This window comes from Sminthopsis crassicaudata, chromosome 2, assembly GCF_048593235.1.
Source record: "Sminthopsis crassicaudata isolate SCR6 chromosome 2, ASM4859323v1, whole genome shotgun sequence".
Classification (NCBI taxonomy): Eukaryota; Metazoa; Chordata; class Mammalia; order Dasyuromorphia; family Dasyuridae; genus Sminthopsis; species Sminthopsis crassicaudata.
Window position 1 is genome coordinate 570146300 of NC_133618.1, and position 27397 is coordinate 570173696.

Sequence of the window (27397 nt, forward strand, 5' to 3'; positions counted from 1 at the left end):
TAAGACTGCACTAAGACTTTATGATGATATAGAGAGAAACAGAGAATCAGAGACAGAAATGCAACATTGCCAGAGGAATATTAGTAAAAAAGAAGACCATTTGTTTTAGGGAGTAGCTTTGAATCATTAAAAGCCAATGTAATTTCACAAAGTTGTGTTGGCTGGAAATGTGCTTGAATATTATCTAGAAAGTCCAAAGTCAAAACAGAGATAATTATGTAGCTCTATAGTTCACATCCAATATCAAGAATAGCTAAATCCAAGTTCAAATCCAAAGTACTATCACCAATACTATCTCATTAGAGTCAGGACCCAAGGATGGAAGATCAGGAATCTACAAGTTAGGGAGAGCTAGGTTTTAAAGAACCCTCTACCTGGGGAGCTATTGAAACCCAACATTCCACATACCTTCATGCGCAGGAGATTGTGGACTCTGATTTGGAAGTCTAATTCTGGGCCCCTAAATTAATTTCTCTATCTTTAGTGAATATTCTCATAAATAAGTAGGTTGATTTTTTTTCTTGTGTCAGAATGATGCTCATGAACCTTTGCAAAATAAGTGATAATTTTGCTATAGTGATAATTTGGGAATTTCTTTTATAAAAGTAAATGATATGTTTCACTCTGCATTATAAGTAAACCTGATTAAAGAATGAAGCAATATGAGTTGACCATATATTCATATATATGGATCAAGGGTTAGTACAAATATGGAATCCAGGAGTGCTTGTTCCCCTTTTTTAAGTGGCAATGACTAGGGAATCTCATTTTCATTAGACTGTTTCAATGCTATATTTTAAGACATGGGGAATGCTTATGGCCAAGATGTATGTCTGCATAAAGCTACTTTTATTACTTTAAAAAAAACAAAAAACGGCTTCTACCACATTCTTCTCCTTTATCCTTCACTGAATGAGTAATAGAATTATAAAAATTATTTCATTACTCACACTAGGTAAGTGACTGATGGTAGGGGGAGTAAAGTAGGCAGGAATCGTGACAGGAATGTTTCTATAATGACAGTTCTGAAAAAAAAATTAACTATACTGAAAATTTTTCTTTTCTTTTCTTTTTTTTAATAAGTGAAATACTGTCTTTGAAAGTGACTTAGACTTTTTGCAAGTGAAATAGACCTTAATGAAACCTCCCAACAAGTGGGCAAGAATCTTTTGTATAAGGACTGAGTACTTATCCATCTCCTTCAACCTTTCAATGATAGGAAAATCACTGCTTCATGATTCCTCATTGATTTCATTGTGTTGAGATAAAATCTGCTTCTCTAGTTGTTATTTCTTGGTCTAAGTTCTTATCTCTGCAGATGCTTAGGACACATATATCTAAACAAATATCTAATGTATCTTCCACAAGATAGCTATTCAGGTGGTTAAAGATTTCTCCTTTTCTGGAAAATATTGCTTGATTTTCTCTTTCACCTGGAAACACTTAAACTCTGCAATAGATCCATGAATGCTGTGATGGCCTGGGGCTATACTAGTCTGGTCACTGAACTGTGGTTTTAAGAGTGACACCTGGTTCTCTCTTCTTTTATCTGCCCATCAGCATTTTATTTTCTATGCTGGGTATAAACACCTGAAAAATAAGTTCTTTGGGAGACCATTTTGCCTTTACTTTGTCTTAAGTTATTATCTCTGAGACAAACGCCTAATAACCTTTCTGCCTAGAATTACCTTGCCTAACACACCTAAATCTGTCTTTTTCTGGAGAAGGATTTTAGAAACAAATTTAGACATGGAAGGGACCATAAATTTTGTTCAGTTAATCACCTCCTGATTGAGAAAGGTAAAATGAGGAAACTGAGGTCTAGAGAATTCTCCAAAGTCACATAGCTTAAAAATGAATTTCATCTCCTGTTGATTTTGGCAGAAGCTATTAAGAAGAGAGATTGGTTTTGAATTGCTTTTGTTTTGGTTCTTTGTGGATTCAGTCTTAAAAGGTGTCAAGGATAGAGTTTATAGAAAAGTGCTTACTTTCATCCATGCCATGTACTAGTTGTAAAACCTTAACCAAGTTATTCAACCTTTCTAGGCTTTAGTTTCCTCAACTGTAAAATGAAGTATTTTGCCTGGAAGATCTTTAATATCCCTTCTCACTCCAGAACTATGATGCTTCTTTTTTAAGTGAATTTATTTTTCCCAAGTATAGTCATCTCTTTTGATTTGAGGGCATTTAAAAAATATAATTGTAGTCATTTGTCAACTCTGATTCTTTGTTCCTGAGCTCCAAATAATGAATGTATTTTAGAACTTGTAAATTCATAAAGAACATCTTTGAGAACATAGAACTCTGCTGCGCTGATAAAATCGCTGAATTCCAAAGTTGAAAGGGACCTTGGATACAATGAATTCATTTCAAATTTGAGCATCCATGACCTCTATGATATCCTTAAGAAGGTTTTATCCAGTCTTTATAAGAGAACCCTATACACATTGAGAGAAGCCATTCCATTTTTGGACAGCCTTATTTGCTTAGGCATCTTTTCTTCTATCTAACCTAAATAGGTATATTTACAATTTCCACTCATTACTCTTAGTCATAAGGAAACCTAATCCCTCTTCCACATAAAGCCCTTTGGATATTTACAAACATGATAACTAAATTCATCACTAAAAGGTTAGCCACCAGGTGAATTTTTTAAACTCCAGAAAATCATGAATGATATCTAAAGCATGGTCCATTGGAAAGAATGCCAGATGTAAGTATAGAAAGTTCTATATTTGAAGCCAGTCTCTATTACTAATCTGTTTGAACTTTGGGGAGCCATTTAACTTTTCCCAGACTCAGTTTTATCAGTAAAATAAGTGAATCCGACCAAATGCTTACAATAGTCCTTTGAATTCTAAATCATTAGTTCAATGATTCTATGAAAACCCAGGATGAATATCAGCTATGTCTCCTTCCTTAATCTACCCTCTCTTTTATCATTGCTTCTTCTTTCTCTTGGCCTTTGCCCCTCCAACTAATTAATGTGTGATCCTGATTAGAGTTCCATAGTATTCAATTTATTTCTTTCTGACAATTTGTAGTATTTTCTTCTTGACCTGAGATTCTGGATTTTGATTCTTACAGTCCTGGGATTTTTCCTTTTGGAATTTTTTTCAGTGACCAGTGGATTCTGTCCATTTCTACTCTTGTCTTCTGGTTCCAGAAGACAAAACTGGACAGTTTTCCTTTATAATTAAAAAAATTGATAACTAGGCTCTTTTTTAAAATCATGGCTTTCAGGTAATTTAATAATTCTTAAGTTATTCTTCCTTGATTTATTTTCTATATCAGTTGTTTTTTTTTTCTAGGAGGCATTTCACACTCTCTCCCCACTCCGTATTCTTTTGAATTCATTTTATTGTTCCTTGATGTCTTAAGGGTTTCATTAAGTTCCATTCTCCTATTTATTTTACCATTTGGTAAATTCTGATTTTTAATTCTTCAGTATTTTTGTACTCCTTTTACTATTGGGGTTATTATGGTTTTTTAAAGAGTTATTTCTTCAGTATTTTGTACCTTCTTTTACCAAACTATTAAATCTCTTCATAATTTTCCTGCATACCTCTCATTTATTTCCTTTTAAAAAAATTTTTTTTAAAATTGTTTTCTTTCTTTCTAGGAATTCCTGTTGGGCTTGTTGTGTCTTATCAACATTTTTTTGAGGCTTTGGTTGTAGATGTTTTCAATTCATTGTCTTCTGAGTTTGTGTCTTGAGTTTCTCTGTTACCATAAAAGTTTTTTATAGTCAGATTCTTTTTAGTTGTTTCTTGATTTTCCAGCCTTTTTCTTGACTTTGGACTTTGTGTTAGGATTGGACTCTGTTCACTTCTGAGAGGGATGACTGGCACAATTCAATCTTAGGACCTGTAGGCTTCTAATGCTTTGTGATCAGCAGAGAGGTCTGGTCACTGCCCCTGGATTGCACTTGGTTCTTATGCAGACAAAGCCCCTGGTACCTCATAACTGTGACTGCTCCTCTCTTTACTGGAATTGCAACCTGCAATGTGACTTTTTCTTGGTTTTCTTACTCAGAATTCTGTTTGGTTGTTTTCTGTGGTCATTATGTAGGAAAAGTTTTAGGGGATATTTAGCAGTTGTGACCTTTCATTCCACCATCTTGATTCTCTCTTGCTTTCTATGTCTCTTTATCTGCCAAGAGCAATAAAATGGCATAACAAATTCCCTTTCATGTTTTCAATATTTCTAATTTGACACCTAGTTCCTCCTAATTTGTCATAGAATGTAAGTGATTTGAACTGAGAGCATTTTCCAACAGATACCATGAAAGTTATAGTCTTCTATGACTATGATATCATCATGGTCTATTTCTAGCATTCATCATTCATGTTCTATTTATTGCTGGAGAGAAAGTTAATCTAGAAGCCAGAAATGGTTGGGTTCAAATACTTCCCCTGTTATATGCTTCGTGTTGCTCTAGGCAACTTTCTAAACCAATAAGTTATGGACCAAGTGCTGACCTGCATTGGTGGGAGGAGTTTCCTCCCCTAAGAGTTCCCTATACTAATGAATTCACAGGTACAGATTCTAACCTACCCAAACACTCCCTTTAAAGAATGAAATTATTGGTTTTATGTCTTTCTACTGTAGCTGACTTTTGCCTACTACTCCTTGCCTGGGGAAGGAAATTAAAGGCTGCAATCTTGTGATTTTTAAAAGGTCACAAGAGCAAGCCATTGAGAGCCATCTAGAGGCAATTGATGGTTCACTGAGTAGAGTGCTTAGCCTATAGTCAAAAGACCTGAGTTCAAATTTAGCCTCAGCTACTTACCAGTTGTATTATCCTAGGCGAGTCACTTAGTTACTTTTTATCTAGATTTCCATAACTAAAAAATGGGGATTCATAACAGCACCTATTTCACAGAGTAGTTGTGAGGATGAAATGAGATAATATTTTAATTTTAATTATTATTTAATTATTTAATAATGTCTGATTAATAGTATATGCAGTCTAAAATTTTATTCCCTTCCCTTGTCCTATCTGAGAGTTGTATCTATACAGGTGTTTTCAGCTAATTCATCATTGATGTCCCTTTGAGACTTAACACTATTCTAGCTAAGATAAAGACAAATGTAGGAAAGATGTCAGATTTGGATATAAACTTGGGAGGAGCAAATGCCATATAGGAACTCAATTAAATCTGAGCCCACTCGATCCAGAATTTGAGGTTAATATCTTGGAGATTGTTGAGGGGAGGTATTGGGGAAAAAACTTACTTTTGTTATTTCCATATCCCAAATAAATAACCCTCTTAAAAGTTTAAAAGTTAAATTATGAGCAAAAACAGTCTAAAATTTATCAACTGTGTAATTCATCTCTGTACTTGTAGCAAAGAGAACTCTCTAGCAGATGCCCATATAGTTGAAGTCTTCCATGAAAACTATATCATGCTTCTATATCAATTTTCTCCTTATGATTGTGTGCTTTGTAATTTAACTTTACCCACAATGCTGCTTTTGTTCCTGTCAGTTCCCCCACCCTGAATTTGTTCTTCACCCAAATGTTTTCCTTTATACTTATCCCTTTAGATTTAGATCCCTTTAATAGCCTCTTAAGAATATATTTTCTTAAATTATAATGCTATACCAGTGTTTCTTTTTATCTAACCTTTTCTTTCTGAATAGAGAACCCTTTGCCATGCAATTTCAATCATCCCATCAAGTCTCAGTGATATTTTGCTATCAGGTTTTCTTGTGTTAACAATTCTATACTTATAACTGACTCCATGTACTTTTTTTTTTACTTCCTTTTTTCCTCAAGAGATATTATTGCTTGTAAATCATCAGGCTTCTCTCCTACTTTTCTTCTTTTGTTGTATCTGTTGATCTTTCTTATTTGCCATCCCATATTAGTATTATAAAGATCTTTTAAATCACATTTACAGTTCTCCAGGCAATGTATTATTCATTTGTCAGAGATACTCTAACCCTGGTCAAGAACCAAGATATATCATATCTATTGATCCTTAAATGCAAATACTATTATTTAGTTCCATGTCCAAAAACTAATTGTTAATATGAAGGATATGTAAAAATGCTTACAAATGGGGCAATGATGAACTACCATTTTGTTGATTCACTTGTTAAGCCACTTATAGCCAAAATGCATTGCTTATCAACTATAGAAAAGTTGTTAAGTTGGTTAAAAATTTGAATGATCTTGGGACTGTAGGAGGTGAAGAAATGCAAGTGCGATTATAGACTACTTATATTAATATTGGATTTCTTCAGATCTAGACCCAACCCAATAGTTTGATGCATTAACTTCATTTTGGACTTTTCAAGCAAGGTATTCATTCTGCCTTTTAGAAAATAAAATATTTTCATCAGAATGGTGCTCATGTAACATAACTATTTGATTATTTGTTTGTTAGTTTTACCTTGTTTCTCTAGAGCTATTGCCACCTAAAATAAATTTGTGAGGAAATTAAGGAGAATGGTTATTATTTAGATGTAATTTTAGTGCATATTTTATTCATTAAGTACTATAAATAAGAAATATCATAGAATAGAGAGCTGGCCTCAGAGGAAGAAAGGTGTAAGTTCAAATCCAGGCTCTGGTTCATATTGATTTTATGATCTTATGCAAGTCACTTGGCTTTTAAGTGCTCTAGGGAAACTGTAAGTTTCAGAGAAGGTGAATTAATCTGCATGGATAGAGGAAGTTCCTTACAAGGAGCACCCTGGATCAGTGCAATCATACGGCCAGTAAAAAATAAATAAATAAGGAAAAATGGGGATCTTCATACTTCTCAAAGTTCAATAAGAACATTTAGGCTAAGATTCCATTTATTGAGATTTTAAATCCTTTCTTGACAAACTCCAGCAGAACTCTTCAAGCTGACCTTCAGTCATACAATATTTATAAAATATTATGTATTTTGACTAGATAAGTGATGACAGTTACTTGGTTCATTTTCAGATTATTGTTTAAGCAGGAAATATGACATGTAGGAATGAACCAGATCTCATACACATGAACAGTGTACACATTATCTAGGTCCTCTTGTATTGTGCTGTCAACATACCATGACATTATTTTCCTATTAACTTGAGCACTGATTCCTTTCTTTATCATTGAATGCCTTTCTGAAATGGATTGTTTTAAGCTATCACTTTTATTATATCCCTGAATGAGAGTTGAACTAATGCAAGTAAATTCTCTTGAAGTAACTCTCAAGAATAATGAACAGAACAATTGAACTGCTTACAAAGATACATGTTCCCCTGGAGGGAATGTATAAAATATATTAGGACTGCACAGCACCACTAGAATTTATTTTTAAAAATCATTTTAATTCTCTGCATTCCCTAAACAGTAAGCCAGATAGTTCTTGGGAATCTTGTATTTGCTAAGTATAAATTAAAGTGTTCATATGATGCATGAATATATTTGCAAAAGCACCTTATTTACCATTTACAAGGCACCCTATGGGATTATTTTGGTCTCTGATTACCAAGCGAGGAAAGCCCCCTAGACAGGAAAATGAATCTTCCTTCATATAGGAGCCAGCTGTGTCGAAGGAATATGATGCCATAGTTTCACATCAAATTGGCTAATGCTTGTATAGTTATAAACAACAAATGACAATTTTTCTTCATTTGGCAATAGCCATACGCTTGGGAAAATCAGATTTTCCCATCCACTCTCAAGAGTTGAACATGAAGTCCTTCTGAAAATGAAATTTTTTCTTTTAAACCCTTTCTCAATAATTAAATTCCTAGTCCATTGACTTGAAATAGTTAATCTCCTCCCAGAGGGTTTTGCATTCTTTATTGATTATTTGGGATCCATATTGACATAGATAACTAATGAAATTTTGTTCTGAATTTGCAGAAATGGCTTCTGATATCCCTGGATCAGTGACATTGCCTGTTGCCCCCATGGCAACAGGGCAGGTGAGAATGGCAGGAGCCATGCCTGCTAGAGGAGGAAAGAGGCGTTCTGGGTAAGCAATTTCAGTATTTCAAGGTCAACTTCAAACTGGCAAATGTCACTCAACTCTGATAGCTTTCATGCTGGGGGCCTGGTTGGGAAATCAATTTTGTACTCTTTTCTGCTAGAATAGGAACTCAGCAGTTTGCCTTAGGAATGCTGAGATTTTTGTAAGTTAAAGCAATATGCCCATGACTTTCCAATAAGTGATTGAGAATTCTATGCCAAAGTGATGAGAACTCTGTCCTTGGTTTTAAAAAAAAAAAGCTTTTGTATCCTGCTGGACTATAATTAAGCCAATTTAATAGGAATTCACTCATCTGCAGTGAGCTCACTGAGGATGAGCAGTTCTGATCATAAATACAGAAGGGAAGGCAGTAACTAATTTATATTTCTTAGTGCTGCTTGTGGTGGGCTACAAGAAAAATGCCTCGCAACAAATACCTATCCTTTATTTTGAAGTCAAGTTTTGTTGACATTTCCTTTCAAGAAAGGACATTTAAAGCTGATCCCCTCAATTTCATGGGGTTTGCAGGTTATTAAGATACTTTTGGAGTTAGTTTGGGGAATTGGGTTCAGTTTCTACCTCTGACATTGGGTAAATAATTTCTCTTTTCCTTTTATGTAAGATGAGAGAGCTATATTAGATAACTTCTTTGGTTTCTTCCCATTCAGAAAGGTTTCTGTCAAAAGAATATATAAGGCACTTGTTTTTAAAATTGATAAACACCTAAAGCATCACCAAACTTAAGCTTTAGACATACTCTGGCTCTTTGTTCTATTGAATTATGTTAATCAATATGTTAATAATGTGATCTTGCTGGTGAATAATAAATAATAATATTTATGACATGATTAACTTTACATTACTGACAATTCAATTGTAGTTACTGCAGAAGAATTCCCCCCCCTTTCTTCATAGTCACTAGTCATTAAACATTTATTAAAACGCCTATTATGTGTCAGGCACTCTACTAAGCTCTGGGGATACAATTGCAGAATAAGAAAGAGACCTTGACCTCATGGAACTTATAGTCTAATGGGTGAAGACAATACCCCAAAGACAAAGGAAAGCTGAAAAGGGTGAGAAGGGAAAGTACCCAGAATGGGGGTCATGAAGGATATCCACAAAGTCTAGCCAACTGGAATATGAAGGGATTGCTTGTCTGGGCACACTCCTTACTTGAAGTTTTGGGGAGGAGATTTTTGTTCCATCCTCCAAAGAACCAGAGATTATTAATGAGGTCTGAGAACTAGGGCAGTATCAGGGGATACTTTCACTGTAGGTCATTCAGGGTCCTGTCAGGGAATTAGGCAGATTGCTCATAATTAACCAGTGAATCAGTCAAATGAGGGTGGGGTTAAGTATAGGGATGGGGTGTGTGCCATTTATTATAGCTAGCTTTTTAAGAGCTGAAGATGTTCATCTTTATGCTGGTGATCTGTCTATTGAGCCCAACTTTACAGCTTTGGTTACTTTTTTTACTTTTCATGTCATGAATCCTGATTTTTTCCTTCCTCACATTTTGGAGGTATCACTGGTTCATTGATTTAGAATTGGGAAAAAAAATCCTTTGAATCCTGTGCAACTCAGGAGGACTGAGGTCTAGAGAAGTAAAATATTTTGCCTAAAGTTACACAAGTCAACTCAGAGCTAACTCATCATCATTTCTTCCTCAATCCCTCCCTTAACCCCAGCCAGGAAGGTGTTGGAACATATGAATCTGAACCATTCTGATGACCTAACCTTAATTCCTGATTGCCCTCTTTGCTCAATAATTTAGTTTAGCATTATTGCCCATTCCATAGTAACTCAGTTGAAAAGATCTGAAGTCCTTTACTTAATAGAGTCATATAAATATCCTTTCTTGAGCATATGACAAACTTAAAAAACTTTAGCCATAACTGAGATCTAACTTTTATTTTTCCTTAAAAACCCTGTATTCATAAAAGCAAAAGATGAAGATAAAACTTAGAGAAAAGACAAAGAAATTCAAGGGAAGAATCAGTTTAAGATGATGACGTGAAAGCCCAAGGTGGAGCTAGCTTACGGAATAATGATAAATATCAATTGACATAGTTTTCCAGTTTTCCCAGCAATTTTTGTCAAATAGTGAGTTCTTATTCCAGAAGCTGGAGTTTGGGGGTTTATCAAATACTAGATTACTATAGGGCTTAGTTATTGTGTCATGTGTATCTAATCTATTCCACTGATTCACCACTTTATTTCTTAGCCAGTACCAAATGGTTTTGATGACTGCTGCTTTATAATATAGTGTTAGTTTTTGTACTGTTAAACCACCATCCTTTGTATTTTTAGGGAGCTTGAAGATCTTACCCTACTCTACCTAAAATTAGAGGTTTCTTTCTCAATAGATATACCTAATTTAAGTATTTATTTGCTGAAATATTTTATTTGATTTTTTTGGAAATAAGCTTATTCAAACATTGAAAATATATACTATAGTCAAGGCATTTTTACCATTGGCTTACAGAAACATCAGACTGGTATTTGGTTCTTTGTTGCAGTGGCAAATTACATGAAGAATAAAAACTATAGTTATTGTTGACATTACTTGAGATTAAACATATCTGATTGCATGTTTTTTCTTAGGATAGCATTAGAATCCTTTTTCTTTAGCCATAACTAATGATACATTATTGCACATCAATAGTTATAAAGATCCTTTAAAAAAAAACCTTATCCATCATATCTCTCCAGACTCATTTTCAATCCAGAAGTGCCTTAGTCAGTTTTTTAGGGAAAGAAGAGTTCATTCTCATTAATAGTGAAGTGAAGGAAACATTTTCAGCCAAATTCATCTATTAATTATATTGAATTTTTAAGTTGAATAAAATAAGACTTAAAAGTTACATTTTGATTCATTGCCTTTATTATCCTAGTTCATTCTGGATTATAAAGACCTATAAAAAGACAGAATGAAAGATGGTTTATTAGCACCTTTCAGAGCCAAGGAAATAACCATAGCTCATTTTTGCTGTATTTTAGATGAAGACTTTAAAGTGGAGGTGGAAGACATTATCTAGGCCAACAGATTTCTGCAACATCCTTTGTTCTATTGTGTGAGCCATTTCTGATGTATTGCTGACATGCATTCTGCCATGAATGAATAGGCAATCTTGTGTTATGGTTACAGGTGCCTTGTTTGGAGGATTTTAAAACTCTGTATTATCTCCTAAATTCAGCCTCTACCCTGCATTCATTAGTAAGATAGAGAGACTGCATTTTCTTTTCCCATTGACAGTTCAATATAACTCCCTGGGGTTTCTGATTAATTTAAAGAACTTGGGGTTCAGGCAATGGTCTTAACCTTTGCTCAAAACCAACAATAGAGCATAGATGACTTGAACATACATAAGGCTCAAGTTATAACATTTCATTCTGATGCCAATATAAACAGCTACTTTTGGAGTTGTTTTAGCATTTCAAAAAACAAGTAATTGTGGGGATTGAGGATAAAGAGGACTTCACACAAAAAATAATTCCATCAGGATTTATTTAAAATTGATATCATTATTTATTATTAATAGTATATATTATCACTATTTAATGGATGACATTTTGATAATAACACAATTAAAGAGTTATTTAAGGTTTGCAAAATAGTTTTCTCACAAATCTCATTGCGAGATAATTAATGCAAATACTGTCGTGCCCATTTTACAAATGAGGAAAAAGGCCAAGAGAGTCAAAATAACTAGGGCTCATACAGTTAGTAAATGTTAAGTTGAAACTCAAATGCAGATCTCCTGATTTCCAAGTTCAGAGCTCTTTCCACACTATCATGCTATAAAATTCATATTTATAAAAGTTGAGATATTTGAGTTTGTAATGAAATACAATTTTAAAGTTTAATTACTTTCTGTATTATGAAACCTTGGCAAATGCTTTCAAAGACTACTTTCCTTAGAGTTTTGTAGGACTATCTATTTTTCTAATGATTTTGGTACATTTTTGCTAGCTTAAAAAAAGTTGGATATTTTTGTTTGCCATAAAGGCTTCAGTTTCCCATAATGACCACCGGAGGGCAGTCTATTTCTACTGTATTTTTGTTTGGGGACTTAATTGGTTTTTGTTGGTATTGTTGAGGGAAATATAATTTTCAACAAAGCAATGAATGAAGACAGCAATGATGACAACCATTACATAGAGTATAAATTATTTTCAGTATAACTTCACTTTCAAAAAATCCTTTCTGGCCACATTTTTTAAGCAAGTAACCACTTTCACAACATATTAAAAATATGTTAGATTTCTTCCAGTCTTTCTTTGTAAACTTTTACTCTATCTTAAGTCCTCGTTCTGAATTTTTGTTGATTTCTGACGCTGTTACAGCATATGGTATTTCTGTTTCTTTGTCCTTGTAGTAGATTGTCTATATACAGTATATATGTGTGTGATTATATATGCACTTCTCTTTCTTTCCATTTCCTACCTTTCATCTTTTATCACTATGCATAGATATTTGTATTATTATTGTTATTGCCCAGCTAGTTATCTAGCTCTTTTTGTTCTTTTCTCTTTGGACTAGCATGATACTTGTTTGAGTTACCCATGATGCCCAAAGCCCAGAATTTAAGTGAACAACGCTGGCTATAATATAGGAAAAGAAGGAAAACTTTAAAACAACTTTAAAGCAAACTTTAATGATTATCTAATATTATTCTTCACCAAGACTTCAAGTTTATTCCTTTAGTTCTTTAGATCAGGGCGTCTTAAACTTTTTCTACTCATATTCTCTTTTCGCCCAAGGAATTTTTATGTGACCCCAGATATATAGGTATATAATATAGGTATACAAATTAAGATATAAATAATAATTTCATGATCCTCATATTCAGTTAGAAGACTACATATGGTATTGCAAACCAGAGCTTAAGAAGCTGGGCTTTAGAGTAAAACATTATTTTCCTATACACATCTCCCATCTCTTTTTTTCTCCCTCCCTCCCTCCTTTTTCTCTTTCTTTCTTTCTTTCTCTTTCTTTCTTTCTTTCTCTCTTTCTTTCTTTCTTTCTTTCTTTCTTTCTTTCTTTCTTTCTTTCTTTCTTTCTTTCTTTCTTTCTTTCTTTCTTTCTCTTTCTTTCTTTCTTTCTTTCTTTCTTTCTTCCTTCCTTCCTTCCTTCCTTCCTTCCTTCCTTCCTTCCTTCCTTCCTTCCTTCCTTCCTTCCTTCCTTCCCTCCTTCCTTCTTTCCTTTTTTCTTTCTCTCTTTCTTTGTTTGTTTCCCTCTCTTTTTTCTTTTCTGTCTCTTTCATTGTCCTGTGCTAGGAAGACTGTTCCCACCTGATATATCTATAGTGAATGGCCTTCTTCATTAGATCTCCACTTTTTTCCTTTGGACATCCAGGATATTAGGCTGAAAAGGGAACAGATATTTCCCCTTCTGATTTACCATGAGATGATCACTCTTTCAAGGCAGCTTTTTGTAAAATCTCTGCTTTCCCCAAAGATCCCTTGATCTTGTCCTTCTTTTCTAACGATACATGTATAACAGGTATTGATTACATTCACAACCTCTCCATGTTCCATAAAGGGACCATTCCTTCTCTCGGAAAGGCTAAAATGGGAAGGGGAAAGAAAGGAGGACTTTTTGTTACTGACTGCATGATCAGGGTAAATTGTGCATTATTACCGGTATTGCTTCCTTCCCTACTCTCTTACTTCCCCAGATTCTGTCAGAAATCAGGTGAGATCATCTCTCCCTACCTGTTTTGAGGCATTCTGTATTATTGTTAAATTAACTTTAATAAGGAATTGAGTACGTACATTATATAAATTAAATCATTAAACCAAACTTTTTTATTAAAAATGGATTACAATAATTTATATTGAATAATTAAAAAAACCCAAGCCTCCAGATTTTAATATTCCTTTTTATCATATAGAATTAAGGAAGACCTAAACATATTAATTTAAGAACCTGATCGAATTAAGTAAGTAGAGAGTTTGAGTCACTCAGGTCAAAAAAGAGTATTATTTTTTCCAAATAGTTTGTTTCAACCTAAGATAATTATTATCTTAAATCTATTTTTTTTACTTTGACTTTTAGATATTGCCCGAGGATTTTCATATAGCGAATTGATTAAGTAATTATTTTCAAATTTTCCTCTTTAAAAAACTTGAAGTTATATACATCATAAAACATTCATACAAAGATGATGAAAAATATTTTGTGTATCTGTGTATGTAGTGTGTCAATATTATATACACATATAATTGTACAAACTGTCTGTAGCAGATAACTTCCCAATCTGTTGGTATTAAAGAAATACTGGTTTCCTCAAAAACTTCTCAAGTGGACACTGACTCAAAGCCATCTGTAGTGTAGTTGCAGAGACCTCCAGAGGAGATTACTACTGTTGAAGTGCTTTAATTGTGTGAGTGAAAACTCATGCTTGTGAGTTAAGTGTGACTTGAGCTATAGAATTATCTCTTTTAGCTGAATGAACCTTCCTGACAGGAATTGTCTTTAAATTTTCGGTGACAACCTAGTGACTTTATTTTCAGCACTACAAAAGCTAGGGCTCAGTTTGGATTACTCCATCCAGTGCTAATGAAGAATTTTACCCAATTAGATAAAGGCTCACCAGAGGTCTTGCTTTTTCAGAATGGACTTCGATGATGAAGATGGTGAAGGCCCCAGCAAATTTTCAAGGTGAGTTATTATTTTTTAATACTTAAAATGAGCCTCTCTTTCAAGGTAGGATGATCACACATAAGCAAAATTTAAGCCCAAATTATATAACATTCATCCTATGCATCTTGTTCATATTACTTTTTGCTAACTCTTCTTTAATTGTCTTGAAATGGGAATGTTTGTATAACCCAAGATTTAGTCACTTTGGCAATCAAGTGAATGGTTGACACAGTTTTCAAATCTCACAATCTATATTATTTAATTAGATGAAGTGACATAAATAGCTGTTTTTCATTTTAACTGACAAAAATTCCATTCAATAGACTCATTTTTTATACTTTCCAGAAAGGTCAAAAATTATAGTTAAAATATCTCAGGAGGAGGTATATTTTTCTATCCTTGAAAATGAAGAAAATGTTAGACATGGAACTTGCTTTGCTCCAACAAATAAAACATCAGGCTGTCAAGTAACTCACAATATTTTTGTGGAATGCCATTTTTAAACAGAGATCTTTTTTTTTTTTTTAATTAATGGCAATTTGTCTAGAACATGGACTTTTAAAATTGAATATCATTCCCCGTTTGAGTATTAGCATTTATAATTAAATTGTATTTTGGTATTTAATAGCCATTTTTGTTGGGTTTATATGTATGTATTCCTTAAAGTATAAAATTTCATTTAAAAAAGATAGTGTGGTGCAATGGGTAGAAAACTAAAGTTCAAATTCGTTCTTTGACACCTATTGTCTATATGATCCTAGGCAAATAACCTAAGCCTCCTAGTAACTCCGGAAGCTCTCAGAGATGTTAAGTTGTGGAAAAGGCGATAATAAACACTTGTAGAGGAAATTGTTCATTGACGTTTCATATGTCTATTGAAATAATAGATATGATTTTTTAAAATAGTTATGATGGGATAGAAAAGCTAGAAGACAGAAAATAAATTTGTTGTTCATGGATCTTCATGACAAAGAGGTGGATAAAGTGCCGATTAGGAAGACCTGAGTTCAGATTTGGCCTCAGGCTTTATATTAGCTATATGGTTTTAGACAAATCACTTAACCTCAATTTCTTAATCTGTAAATGGAGATAAAAAGTACCTAGCTCTCAAGGTTGTGAAAAGCTATTAAGATAACATTTGTAAAGTGCTTAGCACAGTGCTTGGCACATAAGTGGCATCTTGTTATTTTTATTTATATTATTTATAATGTATTAATATATAATAACATATTATATAACATATAATATGTTTATATTATTTATGCTTGTTATTTTTATGAAAAAACTTTTTGCTAAGGTCTGGAATAATTTAGCCTTATACTTTACCTCCTTCCCACTCTCATCTGTGACAGCAGAACCATTTATGTATTCAAGAAATATATGAGGCAAATGAGAGAACCAATATCACTGACAAAAAATCAAATAAACCCACGACATAAAAAAGTACTTTCTCTAAACTCAGGGGTTCTAATTGGATCAGTTCCTGTCTTTGTCTAAAAATAGTTTTAGAAGTGTAATTTGGAATACCGTGTGTTCTATTTCAGGTACTATACTACTACTACTACTACTACTACTACTACTACTACTACTACTACTACTACTACTACTACTACTACTACTACTACTACTATTACTACTAGCCAACATTTACATAGTGCTTTACAAAGTTTCTTTCCCATACATTGTCTCATTTCATTCCCACAAAATCCCTGTGAGGTGGACAGTGTAAATACTATTTTTCCAGTTAATAATATTAAATACTTTTACCTCCAATTTATAGATGAGGAAAGTGAGATATTGAGGGTAAGTGACTTCTACATATTACACAGCTAGTAAGTAGTGTCACAGGATCTCAAAGGTTGATCGTTTGACCATATATTCAACACCCATCCCACTATATGACAGTCGTCCTGTTGACCTGTCCGAGTATTGAGTGATGTGCTGGTGGTAGAACATTATTCTGATTCTAGCTCCCTAAAGAACTCAGGAGTATCTCATTACTAAGATCATAATCATTCCATGGGCTTTATTATTTCAGACTTTATATCTAGATACTGATGCGTAGACTACTTTTTTTCCTTTTTACCCAAAGTAGCAGAAATTGGAGCCCTCCCTTCTTCTATGTATGTATTCTACCAATGTAAGGATTTCATATCACAGGTGTTTAAAATGGGATAGGAGGATGAGTTTAATATAATAAGCCTGCTTTTAATATGTGACTTATGGATATCATTGTCATCAAATCTCTTAATGCAGATCATCTGAGGATCCCTCCTTAGCATTTGCTTTAGATATTGCTTTTGGTTGGTCCTCCTTAGTATATATCTTTTGTAGGTCTTTTTCCTTCAAATATATGCTTGGGTAAGTGATTCCATATTTAGGTCACTTTAGCATAATCTCAGATTTGGATGAAATCATAGATATGAAAAAGAACATACGTCAACTCAGAAGATCTTGTAGCTTCCAGTTAAAATAAATGCATATTTTTTCAACAATTAAAAATTCTTAAAATTTCAATAAAATTTGTATCTGCACAGTTAAATATTATATAACCACATACTTAAATATTTTATAGTGCGATATCTTTATCACTGTACCAAAGCAGCCCTGAAAATTATTTGTATTTGCCTTTTTTATGTTTATTTATATATTTAGGTTTATGTACTCATTATATTTACATATACCTTTTTTGTTTTTCTGTTATTGTTGCTTTTAAGAGAAAATTCCTACCAGAGATAACTATGTACAATTCTTTCCTGACATGATTTTCTTCTAGATCCTGATCTCAGGAGATCATGATTTCTGGAATCCAAGAATATATTATTTTTTCCTTTAGAAGTAGTGTGGATCAGAGAGATGTGGAATGTTAGCAGTAAGGGTCAATGTCAACAATAAGATGACAATCTGGTAATATCTATAAACTGATCAGATAATTCAGTAATATAAGCATAGAATCTCATAAACTTCCAATCTGCTCAGAGTGAGTCTGTCTCTAAATGTTTCTGGTCTAGGTTTAAAGCCTTGTGTTTGTGAACTGCATCTCACTAAAAATGTTTGCAGTGTTTGCTGTTTTGTGGGTTTGAAATTTGTAAAGTTAGCAAGTATGAAATTTTTTTCAACAGTAGAAAAAGTCTGTATGAGAAGAAGCCAGTTTTTATTCCTCTTGGTATTGTATTACTCATATCATCTTCCCCCCAGAGCCTAGCACAGTCATCTCCACAAAGCAGTCAGTAAATGTTTGCTGAATGAATGAATGTGGGAAGGTGGGTGTTTCTGGGCTATGCAGGGTTGTAGGATCATAGAATTTAAAACTGGAAGAGACCTTAGAGATTGTAGCCCTTTTTTTTTTTTCAAAGAAGAAACTGAGAACAAAGGAAGTTAAGTGACAGATCCAAGTTCACACAGGAAATAAGTAGTAGAATCAATAGAAAATCTGAACCAGGTCCTTTGACTTCAATCCTATTGCTCTTTCCATGACATCATGGAGGAAGCATCCTAAATTGAGAAATATCTACTGTGTCTCAGGAGCCCAAGAAACCAGTAGGAACATATTACATCCTTGCTTGATATAATTCAAGTAAGATGACCAAGGGAATTCTGATGCTGCCTTCAATAGTAGTAGTTTAGAAAGACACATTTGCATTTCACTGACATAAAGGGCCAAACATCAAACTGTCAAGAGAAGATTGATGCTTCTATGGAGAATCCTTGATAATGGCTAATATTGGCTCTTGAGGGAATATCTTTAAACCTAAAGGAGTCAGTCTTGCTTTTAAAGCTGGATGATTGGCCAGAGGACATTCTTAATTTCTTGAAGATCCAGCATTGCTCTTTGAATTGTCTTTGATTCATAGACTTCTATATTATCTCCTGGTTATCCTCTGAGAATCTTTATTCCCAGCACTATTAAAAACCAAGGGAACATACAAATAATCAGATCAAAAATATCTTAGACTTTAGGAAAACTGATTTTTAAGCTTGAGCCATTGCATATGATACTATGACTAGAGATTTGGAAAAGGAATATAGTTCATGGGGAATGATTATTTGTAAAATAAAATTTTATCTTAAAAATCATAAACAATCACAGTGAGAAAGAGAAGATGGAAAGAGGGTCATATAAGCAAGGAATAATTCAAAAGCACATCCCAAAGCTGTGAGAATAGTATTAGAAAAGATAGATCCCAGAATGAACTGAGACTTGCATCAATGCTAAGTATAAAGAAAGAGGTTTTTTTTATTGGGGATGGAGAAGAGGAAGGATTTGGAGTTTAAGGTAGGTAATGATACTGCTGCTCCTGATGTTGGTTCTTTGCCTATGTCTGAACTTAAAAGAACAAAAACAACAGTTATGACAAAGAATACAGAATTACCCATATTTTCTCTAAGAAGTTAGGTCTTCAAAATGAAAAAAATTGAGTAAAAGTGCATAAAAGAAATCACAATGTGTAGATGAAGATTGCAAGAGAGCACTTTAAAGGAATTCAGACCTATTCTTGATAATGTTCAGTGACTTTTTAAGAATGGCAGAGATGTCAGGAAATAAGATAGATATCTAAGTGTATTTTAGGAATTGTAGACCAGTAAGTTTGATATTCATTTGTAGAAATTTAGATTAACTTTTTCAAATGGCAGTTTGGGAACAGTAAAAAAAGAAAGTCTTATCATAGGGAGTCTAAAATAAATATGATAAACACCATTAACCATTTTAAAGTACCAAATAAATTAGTAAGCATTTAATTAAGTGCCTAGAGAAGGAGGTGGACATAAGAGATGAAGAAGTGGTAGAATCTAAATTTGTTAATTAATTGATGGGACCTGGGAGATTGGAAGATGAATGAGTAAAGTAAGTATGATAAAGGATCAGATTTGACAGATTTGACCAAACCTTTGGCTTTGGACAAAATAATGGTGAAGGGGAAACTGAATAGTACTGTCTCAGAAAAACAGAGAGGTTGACTTGGCCCTGGTATGGGGAGAAAGAATAAAATTTATAAACCCAGCCCTCTTCCTCTGCAGAAATGAGTTAATTATATGATATAACTGGAAGTATTTGGCCCAAAAATTATCTCCCTCAGCTGTTTGATATCATCAGCATCAAATTGTGATTAACAAGTGAACACTGAGAGGGTTAATTTTATTGTGAATTAATTGAAGTGACTTGTTTCCTTAACCCTTAGTAGACTTTAATTAAGGGAATAGGAGTTCTGATGGATGATAGTGGTGAAAATAAGAAAAATATGATTTGGAACATGGAGCTCCTTTGGAAGATGCTGAAGAGAGAGGAATTGGGGCAGTCAAATAACATGGCAGCCTACATTATCTAAAATTGTTTAGAAGAACGAATTTATGTTGAAGAGATACTGGTCTTGTTCTGTATGATCTCAGAGAGCAGAATCAGGGGCAGTGGATGTAAGTTATAAAGATTCAAATTTTGGATCGAGATCAGCAAAAACTTCTTAGAGTTGAAGTTGCCCCAAAGTGGAATAGACTGCCAAGATATGTGGTGGATTTCCCCTCCTTAAGAGTCTTTGACTGGGCAGCTAGGTGGCGCAGTGGATAGAGCACCAGCCCTGAATTCAGAAGGACCCAAGTTCAAATCTCTGGTCTCAGACACTTAACACTTCCTAGCTGTGTGACCCTGGGCAAGTCACTTAACCCCAGCCTCAAAGGTGGGGGGAAGAATCTTTGAGCACATGGTAGGTAATTACTTGTGTTTGGTATGATGATGATTCCTTTTGTGTATGAATTGGGCTACAAGGAAGGTGTCCCCTTCCAACCATTGAATTCTGTGGTTCTGAGGAACATTAAGTGGGCATCTATATTCATGTGTAGAGCTTAGTGTGAATTTTGGCTTCCTAAACTACATTCACTTTCATGAAATACTATTCCTTGGTCCTAGCCTCTTGCCAAGGGAGATCGTTCAGTTTTGCATTCTCACAGAATCTTGACTTGACCACACATCCTGTCCTTTGGTGGTCCGGTTTTATATCTGATAAAACACTTAGAATTTTTCATCTTTGGGGAAAAAAATCCAGTTTGTAAAATTTATCTTTGTTTCACCAAAGAAGAATTGTCTCTTACAACTTTCTTATAATATTTTCCCACTGTGAAACCTAGGCAGATTTCTCTAATATCTCAATTCCATTTTCTGGTCCTCAAATGGTATTAAGACAATTAGAGAAGTCCTGTTCTGTGGTGAAGGGCAGGAACACCAGCCTTCCTTTGTAGATTCCGTAACTTTAGAGATTGGAAGTAGAAAAGAAAAGCCTTTTAAAATTGAGCAATACAGAAATGCAATCCTAGTATCTGACAGGGATGAAATAACTAAAGAGGAACAAATTAATGGTCAGATACTAATATCTTTGCCCAAGTTATTCACGTAACCTGCCACTCAGACTGTCTGAGCTTTGGCTGCTTAATGAGGTCTTGTTGTCTGTAGGTATAGTCAACTGATTAACCATAATATATTTAACCATTTAATTACTCTTTTCCCCTAAAAGAGCTTTTTGCTGCAATAATAAAGCAAGACTATTAGTTCTATCTAATTATGCATTTTAAAGATGATTACAAATGTATCATCAGGTTGCAAGGTAACTTGGGTAACATAGGGTAATTATTTAGTGCCTTAAACATTAATAATAGCTAGTAATCAATCACTATTAATGTAATACTTGGAGTCTCTTCAGATTAGTGTAGAAAACACCTTTTAACTCTATCTGGACTTTTCTTAAAATCACAAAACATTTAGGCATATAAATGTGGCTTCTTGATCCCTTTGGAAAGCCTGTGGCAATGTCTCCTATAATAGCTATTTAGATTTTCCTCCCTAAACTCCAGCAAGTATCTCTCCAGATTAATAAAAAAAAAATAAATTATATTCTTATTGCTCACAGTTTGTGGCTTCCTTCTGTCTTCTTTTGCTTGATGGCAAAGTGGGGAAAAAAGAAAAATCACATTGCAGGCTAGTGATACTGTACTCGCCTGTGAAGAACCCAATAACAAGGTTTTTGCAGTGGGTTATATCATATTCACAGCTGACTTCTCAATGTCAATTTGCCTAATTGTGGAGAAATTCTCCAAGGTCATTCTCTTTGTTGATGCATCTTAGACCTGGTAAAACAATATGGTCATACTATTGACCATTTCTTATATTGTGGCTTCAGAGGAAGATTCAGGAATTATGAAAATCTCACCGTGCACCAGAGCTTAAATGTCCTAAAACAGATTTAAACAAATCTGGGCACATTTTAAAATCAGAAATATCAAGTGATTTCTTTGTTTATAATCTCTCTCTGGTTTTGTACATTATATAAATCAAAATCTCAATGAAAACTACACTCATGGCCTATTACTTTCTAGAAAGTAATACTACAATACTCCCTAAGTAATACTCCCTAAGGCCCAGAATTTTAAGTTTTAACAAGTAACCACTAGATGGTGCCCTTGTTCATATTTTTAAAAAAATAATCCTTTCGAAGTCTATTTTTAAAAGAAAAAATTATTTTATTTTTTCTAATTATATATAATAACTTCAAACACTTATTTAAAATCAAGAACCAAATTTCCTCCCTTCCCCCTGTTTCTTTCTCATTCCTTGCTATATAAAAGCAATTTTATGTAGATTATACATATACAGTTAGGCAAAACATTTTCATAAAGAAAACACAGACCAAAAAAGAAAGAAAAAACAAGAAAATTTTAAAAATGTTTTAAAATATGCTTCAATATATATTCAGACTCCAGCAGTTCTTTCAATATAAATAATAACTTTTTTCATCATGTCTTTTGAGATTATCTTGTATCATTGTATTATTGAGAAGAGCTGTCAGCCATAGTTGATCATTGTCCAGTATTGCAGTTATTGTTCACAGTGTTCTCCTAATTCAATTCATTTCAATCTATTTAAGTCTTCCCGGTTTTTTCTGAAAGCATCTTGTTCATCATTTCATATAGCATAGTAGCATTCCATCACAATCATATATCACAATTTATTCATCCATTCCCTAACTGATAGGGATCACCTTGTTTTTAAGTTCTTTGCTGCAACAAAAAGAGCTGTTGTAAATATTTTTGTATCTATAAAGTCTTTTTTTTTCTTTTTCTTTGATTTCTTTGTGATTCAAAGCTAATAATAATGGTGTTGGGTCAAAGGTGCTAGTTGTCCTTTGGGCATAGTTCAATATTGTTCTCCAGAATAGTTATAACTCCAACTACAATGCATTAGTATCCTTATTTCCCCACTTCCTCCAATATTGGTCATTTTCCCTTCTGTCATTAACCAATCTGACTGTATGAGGTCATAACTCAGAGTTGTTTTAATTTGCATTTCTCTTAACAATAGTGATTTAGAGCATTTTTGGAAGTCTATTTTAATGAACTTGTATGAACTCCCTTTTTATCAAGGTATATACATAACTTACAACTATTAAAATTGATATTTTGTGCCTTTTATTTGGCCTGTTTCTTATTTGCTTAATATTGCTTAATTTTACAATTTATGATTAATTATTAGTTCCCCTCCTCAACTCAGCTTAATTTTCATTTACAATTAAAGGGCATATTGCTCCCATTTAGTTCAACTGACTTGCTGATTTTTCTACATACACAACATTTTTTTTTGCTCATCTCCAGTGCTGTTGTTGTCTCTTATGTCTGGAATGTTCCCCCCTCTGTAACTCAGCCTCATAGTATCTAACTTCCTTAGCTTCTTTCCTTAAGATTATTTAGTATTATTTTATATTTACTTGCTTTTGTATGTGATATAACTTCCCAGTAGGATGACAGTTCTTTAAAGGTTAATAATGTTATAATCTAGGCTAGTTAAATTAAAGGCTACTAATCTAACACAGTGACTTGAATATAGTGAGTACTCATGCAATACAAAGAGCTCAGGCTCTCAAGTGAAAGAACTTATTCTCCAACACTTATTGCCTATATGACCTTGGACGAGTGCCTGGATTTGAACTTCCTCATCGGTAAAATGAGAGCATTGGATTGGATTGCCTCTAAAGTCCTGTCCCATTCTAGATCTATGATTCTTCGCAGTTTAATTAATACTCACAGCCATTTGGTTGCTATTGCCTCCATTTTAAATTTGCATTGATAGTGAGAATCTAGGTCACTAATGATGATATTCAAACCACAGCTAATAATGAGCTATTTTTATTCCTTTTGAGTACTAAAGATTAGCTTTTTCCTACAGGTTTTCCTTTTCATTTTGTCTGAGATGCACCAATTTAGAGAATCTACCCCAAATGTTCATATGGATTATTTGTGCCAGACCTGTGGTAGAGCCTTCCTAATTTGTATTCATCAAGTCTTGACTCTGATATAGATAATGTTTGAAACCACTCTGATGGTGAGCTCTTCTAAATTTAGCTGTACTAATCATGCTTGGATAATATTCACACAGGCCATCATATTCAGAACCTTTCTATCTTGATAGAGAAGATCACTGACATAGCTTTTAGGAACCCAGAATTCAGTGCTGCAGGAGTGGGACATTTAGTGGAGGTTAACAAATATATGTCTTCATTGAAGTCTGTATTTAATGGATAAAGAATTGGCTTTAGAGTCAGGAAGAACCAAATGCAATTCCTACCTCTTACAGAAGTATATGCCCTGATCAAATCACGTACCTTCTCTTAAGACTATGGATTGTGGAGAAGATGCAGACCTTCACTGAAAAGGGAAATTGCCTCATCTAGGAGTTTACTATACTAATATAACAAATTGAAACCCTATTCCTGCCCTAGCTATTATCCTTAAATGATATTTCACTACAATTTATATCAAATTTTTGCTACTAAAGAGCCATTCTTTCCTTGAAAAAAGTTCTAGTAATTATCTGCTTTTTCCCATTTCTACATATTTCCAGTATTGTACATTACTTCACCCTAATACCAGTCCCGTTATAAACTACTCCTTATGAGACTGCCATTTTAAGTTTTGGCATACTTTTAGTTAATCTGTAATATCGCTGTTCAAATCACCTTTCTAAGCTAACATGTTAAGTTTGCCACTGATCCTGCTCCCTCTATAGCCATTACATCAACTTTCCCATCATTCTGTCATTTCTCACTGTTGTTCGAAGCTGTGGTCTTACTTTCCATCATACTTTTGTTTTCTTTACTGAAATGTATATACTTTCACATCCTGCTTTCTTTTTCATTTGACCTTTTTCTTTCCTGAAACAACTCTTGTCTACTTCTCTCTCTCAAAACTTACCTTAAATTTTATTTTTCATGACTTCTTACCTCATTCAGGTAAAAATGAGTATGGATTTCCAATATGTAATAAATTCAACCAAGAAATCATTCAGGCTGTAAGTGTGGAGTAAAAGATCAAGGACATAAAGAACTTTTAATTTATAAAAAAGCTGTTTGTGAGAGTTTGTGTCATTTCTTTTAGAAAAGATACTCCATGATGGCACACACATATTTTTATTGTCCAATCTACCCAAATGTGTTCCATTCTGCCTTGTAATTTCTATTCCTTCAAAGATTATACTTTTTGAAAAAATTCTCTTAGAGATCTGGGATTTTCACACTCATGCAAAAAAAATGAGAATTTAAGATTCTAAGCCCAGAGATCCTGAATAATATTTTTGTAGCATAATAATAACAATAGTAACATTAACAGTATACATTTATATAATATTATATATCTTTATAGCTAACAAAGTACTTTATTCCAGCTTTGCTAGATAGAAAAGATGTTATTGTCTCCATTTTACTGATCAGGAAACAATTTCATATGGATGAAGTGACTTGCTTGAGGTCACCTAGTAAGTAGGTGAAAATAGGACTTATTTTACAGTAAATAAAAGCAAGAAAAAGGATTATAAAATACTTGCTGCATGCATGACATTGTTCCAGGGCCCAAGGCTACAAAGATGAATAAGACATCATGTTTTCCCTGAAGAGGCTGAGAGTCTAATGAGGGAGATCCATATGGATATAGAGATAAATATAAGAAATGGTAGAATACAATAAGATCAACAAAGGGCCATGAACTATGAAGAAGGAAAAGGTGTTTTCTTTGGGAAGGAGAATATCAGGAAAAGCTTAGGGGAGTGGTAATATTTGATTTGAAGGTTTCAGCAAATAGAGAAATGGACAGCCTTCACATATGCCCAGATCCTAAAGAGTTTGGGATGAGGGGAAGGAATAGCTAGCAGATCAGTTTGAGTAGAATATGGAGTGTGTAAGGATTGTTGCAAAAATAAATCTGGGAAAGGCAGTGATCCAGTGGAGAAAGTGCTGGGCCTGGAGTCAGGAAAATCTGAGCTCAAACCTAGCCTAAGGTACTTATTATTAGCTATATGGTTCTGACCAAGTCACTTAATCTCTCTTGCTTCAGTTTCTTCATCTGTAAAATGGGAATAATGACAATACCTACTTCCCAGATTTGCAATGAGGATCAAATGAGATAACAATTGTAAAGCACTTAGCACAATGGCTGACGCATAGTAAGCGCTATATAAATATCATCATCATCATCATCATCATCATCATCATCATCATCAACCAGTTTGTGAAAGATCCTAAGTTCTCAGGTTTAAAAATGTATGTGTGCATACACATATATATTGTAATATATATGTATATATATACATATATATATATATATCATACCAATAAATAGGTCAGACGTAGGCAGATTTTTTGACAGTTATATGATGGATGGAGTACAAAACTGAAAGACTGAGTGAAATGAAATCACTAGTCTATTCTATGGGTTCAGGAAAAAAGGTGAAGAGTGTGTGTGCATGGAGATATGACATGTAGAAGATATCATGGAAATAGAATCAACAGGACTTGGCAGCTGCTGAGATATGAAGTATATAATAAGGTTTTAAACATGAGGGGAAAAGGGATTTTCAAGGAAGGCACATTTTGAGGGAAGAAGATGACTTCTGTTTTGCGCATATTTTTGGCATGAGGTGCTAGAATAATGTGAAGGCAGAGATGCTCAACAGGCAGTTAGAATTGTGGGAATGGATCAGGCCTAGCTATATAAATTTGTCAGTCATCTGTTCAGGTGATAGCCAAAGCTCTGGGAATGGATGAGAGCATTGAAAGAACCAAGACCAGGGGAAAGGACCCAGGACAGAGCCTTGGGGAATAAACTACTCTCAGGTCCTAAGAGGAAGACAGTTGAACCCAGGAGACTGAGAAGGAAAAGTCAAATTGGGAAGAAAAGAACCAGAAGAGGGCAGTGTCACAAAAGTTCAGGGAAAAGAGGAAATCCAGAAGGATGCTGTTAGTCCATGGTGTAGTATTTTGCAGATGGGTCAAAAAAGATGAAGAATGAGAAAAGATTCTTGATTTGAGGATGAAAAAAAGCTTTTAGAAGCTTTGGAAATAACACTTTTCAGCAGTAGTGGATATAGAAGTTTTAAATGAGTGGGCAGTGAGGACAGGTACTACAATAGAATTATAGAAATTTTGTTGTGAAAAGAGAGGACAGATTTAGAATGACAGTTCAAGGGGGAGTATATAAGGAAATAAGCAGCAGAGGAGAGATTCATGCATCATGGTCTTGGCAGAGAGTCAAGGAGAAAGGTACAAGCAGAAGGGTTAACTAGGTTGGAGAATTCAGCCTTGGTGGGTTGATAGAGTTCTTCCCTCCAATGAGATTGAAGCAAAGTTGTATTGATTTGATGGCATTCTGCTTTCACAACATCTCTCCTCTCTCATAAGTCACTTTTTAATATGTCTATGCCATTTCAGCAGGACTGTTATAATATTGCCTTCTAATTGACCTTCTTATCCCA

The 27397-nt window shown here is 33.9% G+C and overlaps 1 protein-coding gene across 3 annotated transcripts in view; it reads left to right on the forward strand.

Moving 5' to 3' along the window:
* Nucleotides 1–27397, forward strand: part of ARNT2 (aryl hydrocarbon receptor nuclear translocator 2) — a 258328-nt gene that overhangs the window by 64922 nt on the left and 166009 nt on the right. For 2 of the 3 annotated variants that reach the window (XM_074295240.1, XM_074295241.1), the window contains exons 2-3: nucleotides 7859–7970; nucleotides 14587–14634. In XM_074295240.1, the coding sequence (XP_074151341.1) occupies nucleotides 7859–7970; nucleotides 14587–14634 (160 nt within the window). The remainder of the gene's footprint in view (nucleotides 1–7858; nucleotides 7971–14586; nucleotides 14635–27397) is intronic. The other variant, XM_074295242.1, reaches the window with a different exon arrangement.